The sequence below is a fragment of the Erythrolamprus reginae genome, chromosome 8 (assembly GCF_031021105.1).
Source record: "Erythrolamprus reginae isolate rEryReg1 chromosome 8, rEryReg1.hap1, whole genome shotgun sequence".
In the NCBI taxonomy this organism is placed as follows: Eukaryota; Metazoa; Chordata; class Lepidosauria; order Squamata; family Dipsadidae; genus Erythrolamprus; species Erythrolamprus reginae.
Genome location: NC_091957.1, coordinates 4865184 through 4877828, shown reverse-complemented (window position 1 = coordinate 4877828; position 12645 = coordinate 4865184). Strand labels below are relative to the sequence as shown.

The following is a 12645-nucleotide window of genomic DNA, read 5'->3' as shown; positions in this document are numbered from 1 at the left end:
ACTCAGTGGAATTATAAGGAGTTGGGTGAGGTTTGCAGCGCAGAATTATGACTCACCTGCTCCAACTCCCATCCAGAAACCTAGATAATAACTACAGGTAGTCCTCGACATACAACAATTCACTTAGGAACCGTTCAAAATTACAATGGCTGTAGCGTGCCGATGATCATACAGTGATTATTGGGAAACTTTCCAGCCAACTGGAATTAAGAAATGAGATTTTGCTATCTGGTTCAGTAACATGTTGTCAAGGGCTGTATTGCCCCACATACTCTTGATAACAGAATAGAATAACAGAGTTGAAAGGGACCTTGGAGGTCTTCTAGTCCAACCCCCTGCTTAGGCAGGAAACCCTACACTACTTCAGACAGATGGTTATCCAACATCTGCTTAAAAACTTCCAGTGTTGGAGCATTCACAACTTCTGGAGGCAAGCAGTTCCACTGATTAATTGTTCTCGTTGCCAGGAAATTTCTCCTTAGCTCTAAGCTGCTTCTCTCCTTGTTTAGTTTCCACCCATTGCTTCTTGTTCTACCCTCAGGTGATTTGGAGAATAGACTGACTCCCTCTTCTTTGTGGCAGCCCCTGCGATATTGGAAGGCTGCTATCATGTCCCCCACTGGTCCTTCTTTTTATTAAAGGAGACATACACAGTTCCTGCAACCGTTCTTCCTCTGCTTCTTGCAAAACAGTTCAAAAGCCAGTTTCCGATTCTCATTTTTGCAGGAGGGGGAGGGGGGATAAAATAAACAGACCATCCTTCTTGGAATTTGAAGGGGTGAACTCAAGGCTTCCTTATCAGCCCTCAAGTATGAGGAAATGCAGTAGCTACAGAGAGAAAGCTCCTGTTTGAGATTCCAGACAGGTGATTTGCAAAACTTGGTGATTTGCAAAGTTCTTTTCTTTCCTTCCTTTCTCTTTCTTTCTTTCTTTCTTCTTCTTTCTTTCCATTTCTTCCTTCCCTCCCTCCTTTCCTTCATTCCTTTCTTTCCTCCCTCCCTTCCTTCCTTTTCCTTTCTTTCCATTCCTTCCTTTCTCCTTCCTTTCCTTCTTTCCTTTCCTTCCTTCTTTTTTCTTTCCACTCTCTCCTTCCTTCCTTCCTTCTTTCCTTTCCTTTCTTTCCTTTTTTCTGTCCTTCCTTTCTCCTTCCTCCCCTCCCTCCTTTCCTTCTTTCCCTCCCTCCCTCCCTTTCTCTCTCCTGAGTTCTTTAAACCTCCCCTTTATTTAGTTTTTCCTTTAAAAAGTTGTTGTTGTTGTTGTTGTTGTTGTTGTTGTTATTATTATTATTATTATTATTATTATTATTATTATTATTATTGGTTCTCCTAAACAATATTACAGAAGCAACCCTCCAGAAGGTCTCAAAACCTGGCATTTTTGCAAGTTATGCAGCTTTTTGGCTCAGGGCAAGAAAACCCCCAACATGCTAGTGTTGGATTGCAAAGCGAGAAAGAGGTTTCAAGAACAAACAAGCATTTAAGTCAGATTTATAGAGTCTTAAGAAACAGCCTTGGAAAATAGCCTGTGGCAAAAAGCAGGGGTAGCATTGAAAATAAAATACGGCGTCATCTAAGTACGTTTCCCCACATATAAATTCAATTTTTTTTAAAGGCTGCTAGTCCTCTTGAGGATGTGAAAAGTATCCACTGACATCTTCCTTGGAATAATGAATCGACTGTATGACTTCCCCCGCTTTTTAAAAAAATGGAACTTTTACAGTAACCCTTCGCTTCGGGGCACGTCCACCACTTATGAAAGAAGGTGCCTACCTCTTTTTTACATTTCCAACAAGCCGAATTAGCGTATGAATATATTTTAGCCAATCTTGATGGCGCTTGATGCCATCCATAAAACATTATACCAAGCCTTTTTAGTAGCAATTTAAATCACGGTTTAATAAATCGACTCGATTTAAAATCAAATCCACCCTGTACAAACACGAAAGTGAGAAGAAAACCTTTGCGGATTTCATACTCACCACGTCGTAATTGGTTGGGGCTCGGCTCCGGGAGGCTACGACGCCAACGCCGGTGATGGGGTCCATAGGCACATTGGCCAAAGCATCGGTGAGCTCTTTAACCTCGGGCATGGTGGACGGATCCTGGAAGACAAGGAGAGATCAGAGACAGAGGCAGGTCAGAATGCAAAATGTAGGGATTCGACGCATCGTAAGAAATTGCCTGAACCAGGGCTGGGTTCTTGTGTGCAGTTCTCATTAAGGGCTCACTTTGTTCTGGCTTGCTATTCTGAGTAATCTGTGTTCTGATCAGATAAGGGCTACCTTTCCAGAGAGTTTGCGAAATGTTTTAAGAAGTGCTTACGGGAGCGCTGGTGAGACCCCATTTGGAATAATACTGTGTCCAGTTCTGGAGACCTCACCTACAAAAAGAGATGGATCAAATTGAACGGGTCCAAAGACGGGCTACAAAAAGGGTGGAAGGTCTTAAGCATAAAACGTATCAGGAAAGACTTCATGAACTCAGTCTGTATAGTCTGGAAGACAGAAGGAAAAGGGGGGACGTGACTGAAACATTTAAATATGTTAAAGGGTTAAATAAGGTTCAGGAGGGAAGTGTTTTTTAATAGGAAAGTGAACCCAAGAACAAGGGGGCACAATCTGAGGTTAGTTGGGGGAGAGATCAGGAGCCATGTGAGAAAATATTATTTCACTGAAAGAGTAGTAGATGCTTGGAACAAACTTCCAGTAGATGTGGTTGGTAAATCCACAGGAACTGAATTTAAACATGCCTGGGATATACATATATCCATCCTAAGATAAAACACAGGAAATAGTATAAGGGCAGGAGGTCTTTTTCTGCTGTCAATCTTCTATGTTTCTATGCTTGGAAGAAAACTCACAAGGCATCATTTCAATGAGGAAAATATTGATTCCCCCCCCCCTCCTTGGCCCCCAGCCAAATTTTTTTTAAAAAAAAAAACACCACCAAGATTTTTTTTAAAAAAGGATTTCCAAGCATCAAAGGTAGCCTTTCTGTTCCCTGATATTTCAATTTTCCAGAACTAAAAGAAGTATTTTATTTTTTTGTTTAGGGAATTTATATGGCCGCCCACTCACTTTCGGTTGAGAGCTCTAGGCGGCTTTGCAAATATATCAACTCAAGTCTTATTTGCTTTGAGGTTCCCCCCAAAAGTGGTTTGACAAGCAGCCACTAGGAAAAGGACCGAAGCGTGAAGAGTTTACTACTTTGAGTTTACTACTTTGTAAGTAGTAAGCTTTCCTTTCACCCCATGCTTATTAAAATGTCCATTCAAGGGAAAAGACTGCACCGGTGTTTGATATTCCTAAATTTCACAGAAAGCTGTTTCCTGTCTGGAAATTCAGTCTTCAAGACAGGGGAAAAAATGAGATTTAAAGGAGACCTAAAATTGCAGATCCAACAAGAACTTCCAGAGACTTCTAGAGTTGAACTGCATTATCCTGGAATCCTTCTAGAGTTCTACTTAGCCTTCTAGAATTCTAGAGTTGAATTATATTCAACTTTCCTGCCGGAAAGCTGTTAAAACCTGGCTTTTCCGGCAGGTTGGAATTAAGACTGATTGTTGCAAGTATGGTTTTATAATACAGTACAGTATATGTGATTTTATTTTTTTAATAATTTTTATTTTTTTAATTAATGCACAAAACAAAACTAAAATCAAAAACAGATATGAGCACATTTGAAGAAAAAAGAAAAAGAAAAGAAAATACAAAACAAAAGAAAAACAAGAAGAATTTTAGAATTACAAAAATAAAACCAGATTAATATATGTGATTTTAGTGATGTTTTTTATTGGTTTTTTTACTTATACCTGTTGTTAGCCACTCAGAATCCGTTTGGACTGAGTGGCATATAAATGCAATAAATAAATTAAATAAATAAATATTGTTCTGGGAATCCTTCCAAAGGTTTAGCCCTTCTTCTAGAATCCTAGCTTGTGTTATGTAATTTCTGGAATTCCAGAGTTCTGGCCCTTCTAGAATTTCGGATTGTCTTTATATTATTCTGGAATCCTTCTAGAGCACTAGTTCTTTATCCCACCTTAGAATTCTAGAATCCAGTTACGTTTTTCCGGTCCGCGTGGAAGGCTAGATGGCTGAAGGAGTTTAAACTGGAAAGAAAGGGTACTAAAATAGATTATTTCTTCCCCAGCCCAGGACTGATATTGTTAGCAAACAGGAAAGATGTCATTTTGCAGCACAAACGGAAATTCAACCTCTCCCAATCAGCCTTCTGCAGGAAGGAGGGAAGGGAGGAAAGAAGGGAGGAACCGGTTATAAATGGTATGCATGATTTTTAACTATTGGTTTAAAATTGTTTTTAAATTGTTTTGTTAGAGGTTTTAATTACACTGTATGTTTTATTTTTGGGTTTGTGAGCTGCCCAGAGTCCCTAGGGAGTTGGGCGGCATACACCTTGAATAAAATTGAATTGAAATTGAATTGAATTGAAAGGGAAGAAGGAAGGAAGGAATGGGAGAAGGAGAGAAGAGAGGGAGGGAAGGAAGGAAAGAAGGAAGGGGGGAAGGAAAAGAGGGAGGGAAGGAAAGAAGGAAGGAAGGAAGGGGAGAAGGAAAGAAGAAAGGGAGGGAGGGAAAGACAGAAGGAAGGGGAGAAGGAAGGAAGAGAGGAAGGAAGGAAGGAAGGGGAGAAGGAGAAAAGGAACGGCGGGAGGGAAGGAAGGAAAGAAGGAAGGGGGAAAAAAGAAGGAAAGGAGAGAAGGAAGGAGGGAGGGGAGGAAGAAAGGGGGAGGAAGAAAGAGGAAAAGAAGGGGAGAAAGAGGGAAGGAAGGAGGGGGAGAAGGAAGGAGGGAAGGAAAGGAAGGAAAGGAGGGAAGAAAGGAAGGAGGGAGGGAGAAGGAACGGAGGAAGGAGGGAAGGAAGGAGGGAAGGAAAGAAGGGAGAGAAGGAAAGAAGGAAGAAGGAAGGAAGAGGAGAAGGAAGGAAGTTTGTGGAGCGAAGGAGCAGGCGGCCTTGGTTCTCCTTGAGACTGTTGAAACTAGGAAACATTATAGGCAGTAGAAAGGAGTGGGTCGTGCTGGCACTGATAACATTACCTAGTTTGGTAATGAAACGGCTGCCAGAAAGCTACCAAGCTCAGGGAGCAGCAAGCACACCGAAGTCCAACCCTTAACTACAAACACAAATAATCCTTGTTTGATTAGTGACAGTTTGAAGTTACGACGGTGGGGGGGAAAGCGAGTTATGACCGTTTTTATTTATTTATTTATTTTATTTTATTAGATTTGTATGCCGCCCCTCTCCAAAGACTCCGAAGTTTTTGTTAGTATACTATATGTAACTATGTTGGGTGTTGCAATGCAGAGGCTAACAATGTAAGTCTAAGACTGTACCTTTAAGTGTCATTTGCTGGTTGGCCATAAGGGGGAGCCAACTATGTTCCTCAAGGGAGAGTTTATACAGGAGATATATTTGTATTTGCTATGTGCATATTTTGCTTTATGCCTTAACTTGGTTTGTAAACCATTATTAGGATTAGGATTATATATTTGGACTGTGTAACTACTATTGCTTATTTGCCTATTTCTATATAATAATATTGTTCTATTTTGCACTAAGTCTGATTCATTGGCTGACTAACCCTCATTGCTACATTATATTTTCTATAATCATCGTGCCTTCTCCCTTCCTTCCTTCCTTCCTCTCCTTCCTTCCTCTCCTTCTCTTTTTGTCTCTCTCTCTCTCTCTCTCTCTCTCTCTCTTTCTTTCTTTCTTTCATTCTTTCTAGCAATAGCATTTAGACTTATATACAGCTTCACAGTGCTTTTACAGCCCTTTCTAAGTGGTTTACAGAATCAGCCTTTTGCCCCCAAAAATCTGGGTCCTCATTTTACTCACCTTGGAAGGACGGAAGGCTGAGTTAACCTTGGTGAGATTTGAACTGCTGAACTATAGCTAACAGTTAGCCAAAGTAGCCTGCAGTGCTGCACTCTAAAAACTGCACCACCCGGGCTCTTAAACCTAGATTAAAGATAGCTTCCAGAGATATTACGTCAAGACGTAAACCAGTAGGCCACACATCAAGTACACTTCATTGCTCTTTCACCAAATATACAACTGACTGAATTGTAAACACTGCAACCTGCTACACTGGCATTTAGCAATGTTTACTTTGCACTTGAGAGTAGGACAAGAAGCAATGGGTGGAAACTAAACAAGGAGAGAAGTAATTTAGAACTAAGGAGAAATTTCCTGACAATTAATCAGAGGGAGAGCTTGCCTCCAGAAGTTGTGAATGCTCCTACAATGGAAGTTTTTAAGATGTTGAATGACCATTTGTCTGAACAAACTTCCAGCAGACGTGGTTGGTAAATCCAGAGGAACTGAATTTAAATATGCCTGGGATAAACATATATCCATCCTAACATAAAATACAGGAAATAGTATAAGGGCAGACTAGATGGACCAGGAGGTCTTTTTCTGCCATCAGTTTTCTATGTTTCTAAGTGGTGTAAAGTTTCCTGCCTAAGCAGGGGGTTGGACTAGAAGACCTCCAAGGTCCCTTCCAACTCGTTGTTGTTGTTGTTGTTATTTTCTCTTTTATTCATTAAACATGAAACTCAGTCAAATGAACATTTAAAAAAGCGTCACCAATACCACTAACTGGTGCCAATGCTCGATTACGGGTTGCTGCCAGCTATCCTAAGTATCAAACAAGTATCTTCTTAAAATACGATATTCCGAGTAGCACAGGTTTTTTGCAGTTCTGCTGGTGTTATTGCAATTTCTTTTTTTTTAAATAAAATATAATCTTTATTGGAGATAAATGGGGGAGGGGATACAGAAAGCAAAATGACTATGTAAATATTAGTTCAAATGTATATGAATTTAGAGTATGCAGTTATAAAACAAAATACACACTTACATAAGGGAAGAAAATAAAGAGGAAAAGCTAAAGAAAAAGAGAAAGAGAAAAGGGGGAGAGAGAAGAAAAAATAAAAATAAATAATAATAATAATAATTTATTAGATTTGTATGCCGCCCCTCTCCGAAGACGAAGAAGAAAGAAGAAGAAAGAAAGAAGCTGCAATTTCTTGATGTGATGTTATTGTTATTATTACTTTCATCACTCTATACGTTTACAAAGCCAACATCCTATCACAAGCAAGGAAACTACATTATCCCTAAGCAGGTTTATTGAACAAACCTGTAGCAATCTACAGTCAATCTATTGATAATTTTCCAATAAGACTATAACTTGTCACAAAATCATCAGCAGGTCACATTACCTTATCCTGTGGCCCCTTCCAGGGTTTCCTGGGGGACGCAGGAAAAATGAACCAGGGAAGGGTTGCAAACATTTTTACTACCACACTGTGGTTGTGGCTTATTTTATGGGTGTGGTTTGCCAGTCATGTGACCATGTGGGAGTGGCTTGACAATCATGTGACTGGGGGGTGGCTTAAAGGTCATGTGACTGGGTTAAAGGTGGCCAACTTGATGTCACTCATGTCAAGGGTTTGGGTTAGGGTGCCTGGCCTCTCTCCTCACCTCCAAGAGATACAATTTTCCTCTCTATTTACTCTTACTGAACATCCAAAATATACTATTTAATTCTATGTATATATGCCCTATGGTGTACATACATATTACACACAGGCACACAAAAATATACATTATCTACTATATAAAGTGTATGTAAAGCTCTTCTAAAATCATACACATTCAACCTCATTGACTGTGATAGGGAAAACATACCCAGAGCCCAGAAGGGGAAAAAAGAAAATAAAATCAATTTTTTTTCTACAGGTTCTTCATATCTGTTCGTACCCGTAGGACCCCCGTCACTGTTTCGTCCCTTTCCCGGGTTTCCTTCTGCTTTTCTTTGGGGAGTGGGGGCCAGGAAATGAACTCTATCAGTTCTTGTTAACCTAACAGTAGCGGTTTTTAGAAATAATAATAAACAAACAAACACATATAGGAAAGATATTATGTTACTTTTTGTTTGAGCTTTCAGGGTTTCCAAAAGGCAATGCAATTTCAAGGGAAGAGGGTGGGGGAAAGTTTGGTTTCCCCCACCCTCTTTTAAAGGATCTCTTCCTTGTTCACCAACTGGGACCCCTACTTTGTTTTGTTTTTTTTCCCCAAAAGGGTGTATTTCCCCACTGGAAAGCATTAAGTAGGGCAGCTCCAGAGATGGGATCCTTTGCAAGGTGGGTAACTTAAGAAAGCAGAGAGACAATACAAGCAGGGTTTGGGTTGGGTGGTGGGTTTCAAACCAGAAGACGCCCAGCCTAGGTTCATGGGGTGGGGGGTGCAGGCTTCCTTGCCAAGCTAACTGGGGTCATGGTTCACAAAATTATCCGCTACAACCACAACAACACACGAGCACGTCATAGATTCAAACTCAATGTAAACCGCTCCAAACTCGACTGCAGGAAACACGGCTTCGGCTACAGAGTGGTCAACGCCTGGAATTCACTACCTGACTCTGTGGTTTCTTCCCCAAATCTCAAAAACTTTAACCTTAGATTGTCTTTATGCCCATGTTACACCAGCACTGCGCAGTCTGCAATGGTTGCCGATCAGTTCCCGGTCACAATTCAAAGTGTTGGTTATGACCTATAAAGCCCTTCATGGCATTGGACCAGAATATCTCCGGGACCGCTTCCTGCCGCACAAATCCCAGTGACCAGTTAGGTCCCACAGAGTTGGCCTTCTCCGGGTCCTGTCGACTAAACAATGTTGTTTGGCAGGACTCAGGGGAAGAGCCTTCTCTGTGGCGGCCCCGACCCTCTGGAACCAACTCCCCCAGGAGATTAGGATTGCCCCCACCCTCCTTGCCTTTCGTAAACTCCTTAAAACCCACCTCTGCCGTCAGGCACGAGGGAACTGAGACATCTCTCAGTTTATGCATGGTATGTCTTGCTTTTAATAAGGGGTTTTAGTTACTTTTAAATATTGTTTCATTATTGTTGTGAGCCGCCCCGAGTCTACGGAGAGGGGAGGCATACAAATCTAAATAATAATAATAATAATAATAATAATAATAATAATAATAATAATAATAATAATAATAATAATAATAATGTTTCCATGTGAGTAAATAAATAAGTAAATAAATGGCCTCTTAAACGCAACAAAGCAGGAGGGATGGGGGGCGTTGAGCTCCAGGGTTGTGTTCCCAAACACGGGGCTTTCTTTCAGGCGTGCCACCCCCCCCCCCTCCCTCCCCTCCCCCCCAAAATCAGGAAAGGCAAAACTGGCATTCAAGGCAGCTGTGGCGGAGCTATTGCGATTCAAAGCGCGAGGCGTGCCTTCCCTCCAGCTGTGGCCTTCCATTGGCTGGCACAGCGAATTTTCCTCGCCTTGTATTGGGAAAAAAAAATAGGGAGGGAAGGAAGAGAGGGAGGGGGCGCCCCAGACAAAGCCAGCCCCTTGTTCTGAATCTCTGCAGGGTCTCTCTCCCCCCCTCCCCACCCGTACTTCCCCCCCATCTCTCCAACCCCCCGAAATAAGGGTGAGGGGCTTTTTACCTTTAAGGAAAGGGGAGAATTCCCCCCCTCCAACACATACACATTGCATTGCAAGGCCTCCGCGGTCCTTTCCCCCCGGTTTAGGATTGGTGGTGGTGGGGAGAAAAGGGTGCCCCCCCAATGCACCCCCAAAAGGTGCATTGCGGGGAAAGGAAAAAGGAGCAGGAGCGCAAGGAAAAAAGGGGGCGCAGGGCCCAGTCTTGGGAAGGGGAGCGATGGTTCATTTTTGGGGTGGGGGGCAACCAGGCCTCGATGAAGAGGGGGGGGGGAGAGACACTTAACTGTTGCCCGGGGCGCTGCTGATGGCGGCTGGTGGCGGCTCCCCCGTTTCAGGCAGAAGCAGCTTTTCATTGCCCGGCGCGGAGCGAAGGAAGGAAGAAGAGGAGGAGGAAGAAGAAGGAGAAGAAACGGCAGCGGGTGGGAGGGAGGGAGAAGCGGGGGAGGAGGAGGAGGAGGCCCGGCGGGGCCCCGCAGGAGGCGACTGTCCTTACCGGGCGTGCAAACGGCGAGGCCCCCCCAGCCCCGGCCCGATGGCAAGCGGAGCAGCCCGTCAGCAAGCCGAGCCGAGGGCGGAGGAAAGCGGCGGCGGCCGAGGCGAGGTGACACCGCCTCCAAACCCAGCCGGGCGCTGCTGCTCCGACGAGCCGCCGCCACAGAGCCCCCTGCCTCCCGGAGCCCGCACTGCCGCTGCCGCCTCGCTCGGCCTCCCCCTCGCCGCCCACCGGCCCCAGGCAGAAGCGGCGCAGCCAGCCAGCCGGGGCCAGCAACGGCGGCGCCCACGGCCTTGTCGCGCGCCCAGGGCGCACGGAGGGGACCCCCGAAGGCTCTCCAAAAGCGCGCCCGGGACGCACCGCGAGGGATTGGAGAGGTTCCAACTCTAGCCTGCCTTTCCGTCGCCTTTGCTCGCCTGCCAGGAGGAGGAGGAGGGCGGGGGTCGGTAGAGGGGCTTGGGTCCCCGAAGAGCGCTCTTTTTGGAGGGGGGGGGGCTCTTTTCTAGCTGCACCTTTCGTTCGCAATGCGTTTCAGTATCTGGCCTTATGTTTGTTTATTTGGCCTGTGCACGCTGAATAATCAAGGTGATTATCTATATCTGTCCCTCTATTTTCTATCTATCTGTCTGAAGTAGTGTAGGGTTTCCTGCCTAAGCAGGGGGTTGGACTAGAAGACCTCCAAGGCCACCCCAAATCTGTCTGTCTGTCTGTCTATCTTCTATATCATCTACTTCTGTCATCTATATCTATCTATTTTGTATCTACCTACCTACCTATCTATCTATCTATGTATCATCTATCATATCTATTTTCTATTTATTTATCTATCATCTATTTGTCCATCTATTTATTTATTTATTTCTGCCTACCTACCTACCTACCTACCTACCATCTATCATATCTATTTTCTATCTATTTATCTATCATATCTATTTGTCCATCTATTTCTATCTACCTACCTACCTATCTATCTATCTTCTATATCATCTTTATCATCTATACCTATTTTCCATCTATCTACCATCCGTCATCTCTCTCTCTCTCTCCTCTCTCTCTCACTCCTCTTTGTCTCTCTCCTGTGTGCAGAATTTCTCACCCATCAATCCTCTCAATGGGACATCATAATTGGTCAAATCAACCAATGCATTTTGAAGCGTGCTCCTTTGGTATGTAGATGTATAAACACACTTAGCTCTTAAGCCACATATACAAACCAGACAGATCCATTCTCACCCGCCCTTGAGCCTCCAAATGGCTTAAAAGCCAGGAGTGTCAAAACTCGGATTCCATTGAGGGTCACATCAGGGTTGTGTTTGACCTTGGAGGGATGGGGTGGGTATGACCAAGATGAGCATGGCCAACTCAACATCACTCCTGTAAGCCTATGGTTGCTGGGAGGCAAATTGCTGGGAGGCAGAGGCACATTTGTTTTTTCCTTGTTTCCCTTCCCCAAAACTAAGGTGTGTCTTATATTCTGAAAAATACAGTAATCGCAATGGGTGATTTCCCCCCCCCCTAACTTGATAGCACTGCCAGGAGAAAGCCTGGGTAGAGCTGTTGTCTATTATAGGACACTGTAAACCCTAATTCCCAGCATGAAAGAATAGATGGTAAAGATGATGGACCTAGCAGAGATGGTGGCATTGATTAATTTTTTTTTTAAAAGGATTTATTTTGGTTTGTACTTCAAAATTGCTTCTAGACCTTTTTGCTCAAAATGAAAACAGTGAAACTTTGAACTTAGGTTTCAGTGATTAGAATACTTTTCTAATTTTAGAAATGTAAAATGTAAAGGCAATAAGGTTGTATTATTTTTTTTGTACTTTATTGCACTGAAGTAATATCAGAAGAGTTTTTGCCCTTTTCCTTTCTCTTCTTATTTTTTGGCCTTTTTTCCTAACTTCTAATTTTTTCTTATTTTTCTAATAAGAAAGTTTGTATTTTTCTAAGAAACTACCTTCATTTCTTCTGAATTTTTATTGGATAATAAAATTAATTTTTTTAAAAAGAGAACACCATGAATCCTGAAGTCCCAAGGAGCTGAGCTCAATTCAGGGGAGATTTTAGTCCACCCTACTAAAAATAAAAAAAATTACAGAGATGGAAGGGACCTGTAGTGGTCTCCTAGTACAACCCCCTGCTGAAGCAAGAGTGCCATATACCTATTATGGTGAACTTATGGCACGATTGACACAAATGGCATCTGATTTTGGGGCCTTCTGGGCCCACTGGGGAACCAGCCTATTTTCAGCCTCCAGAGGGGGTGGGGAAGTGTGGGTTAACTATCCATGTCTATAAGAATGTGGAATGCCCTCTGTGGACATCATAGGATCAAACCTACATGCCTGTTTAAGGCAACCCACTCTGGTTAGCTTAAGGAAATAATTATTCATTTAATCTTCCATTTACCTAAGGTAATTAAACCCCTTATGTTTGTCTTAGGTAAAAACTAATTAGATACTCTTCTGCTTATTTAGCAATGGTACCTTGACAGGATTTTGTCTGTATTCTGTGTTTCCCATATTAACCATTTACATTGTAACTAGGTTAAGTAATAGGTTAATACCTCTACTTACAAACTTAATTTGTTCTGTGACCAGGTTCTTAAGTAGAAAAGTTTGTAAGAAGAAGCCATTTTTCCCATAGGAATCAATGTAAAA

At 42.8% G+C, this 12645-nt stretch overlaps 1 protein-coding gene across 4 annotated transcripts in view; it reads right to left on the bottom strand.

Moving 5' to 3' along the window:
• Positions 1-12645, bottom strand: part of MVB12B (multivesicular body subunit 12B) — a 114287-nt gene that overhangs the window by 49149 nt on the left and 52493 nt on the right. The window contains exons 1-2 of one of the 4 annotated variants that reach the window (XM_070758545.1): positions 9986-10152; positions 1979-2101 (exon numbers count right to left, since the gene is read on the bottom strand). In XM_070758545.1, coding sequence (XP_070614646.1) covers positions 1979-2089 — 111 coding nt within the window. In that variant the 5' untranslated portion in view covers positions 2090-2101; positions 9986-10152. Of the gene's footprint in view, positions 1-1978; positions 2102-7247; positions 7356-9776; positions 10153-12645 lie in introns of those variants that run through there. The other 3 variants (XM_070758542.1, XM_070758541.1, XM_070758543.1) reach the window with 3 other exon arrangements.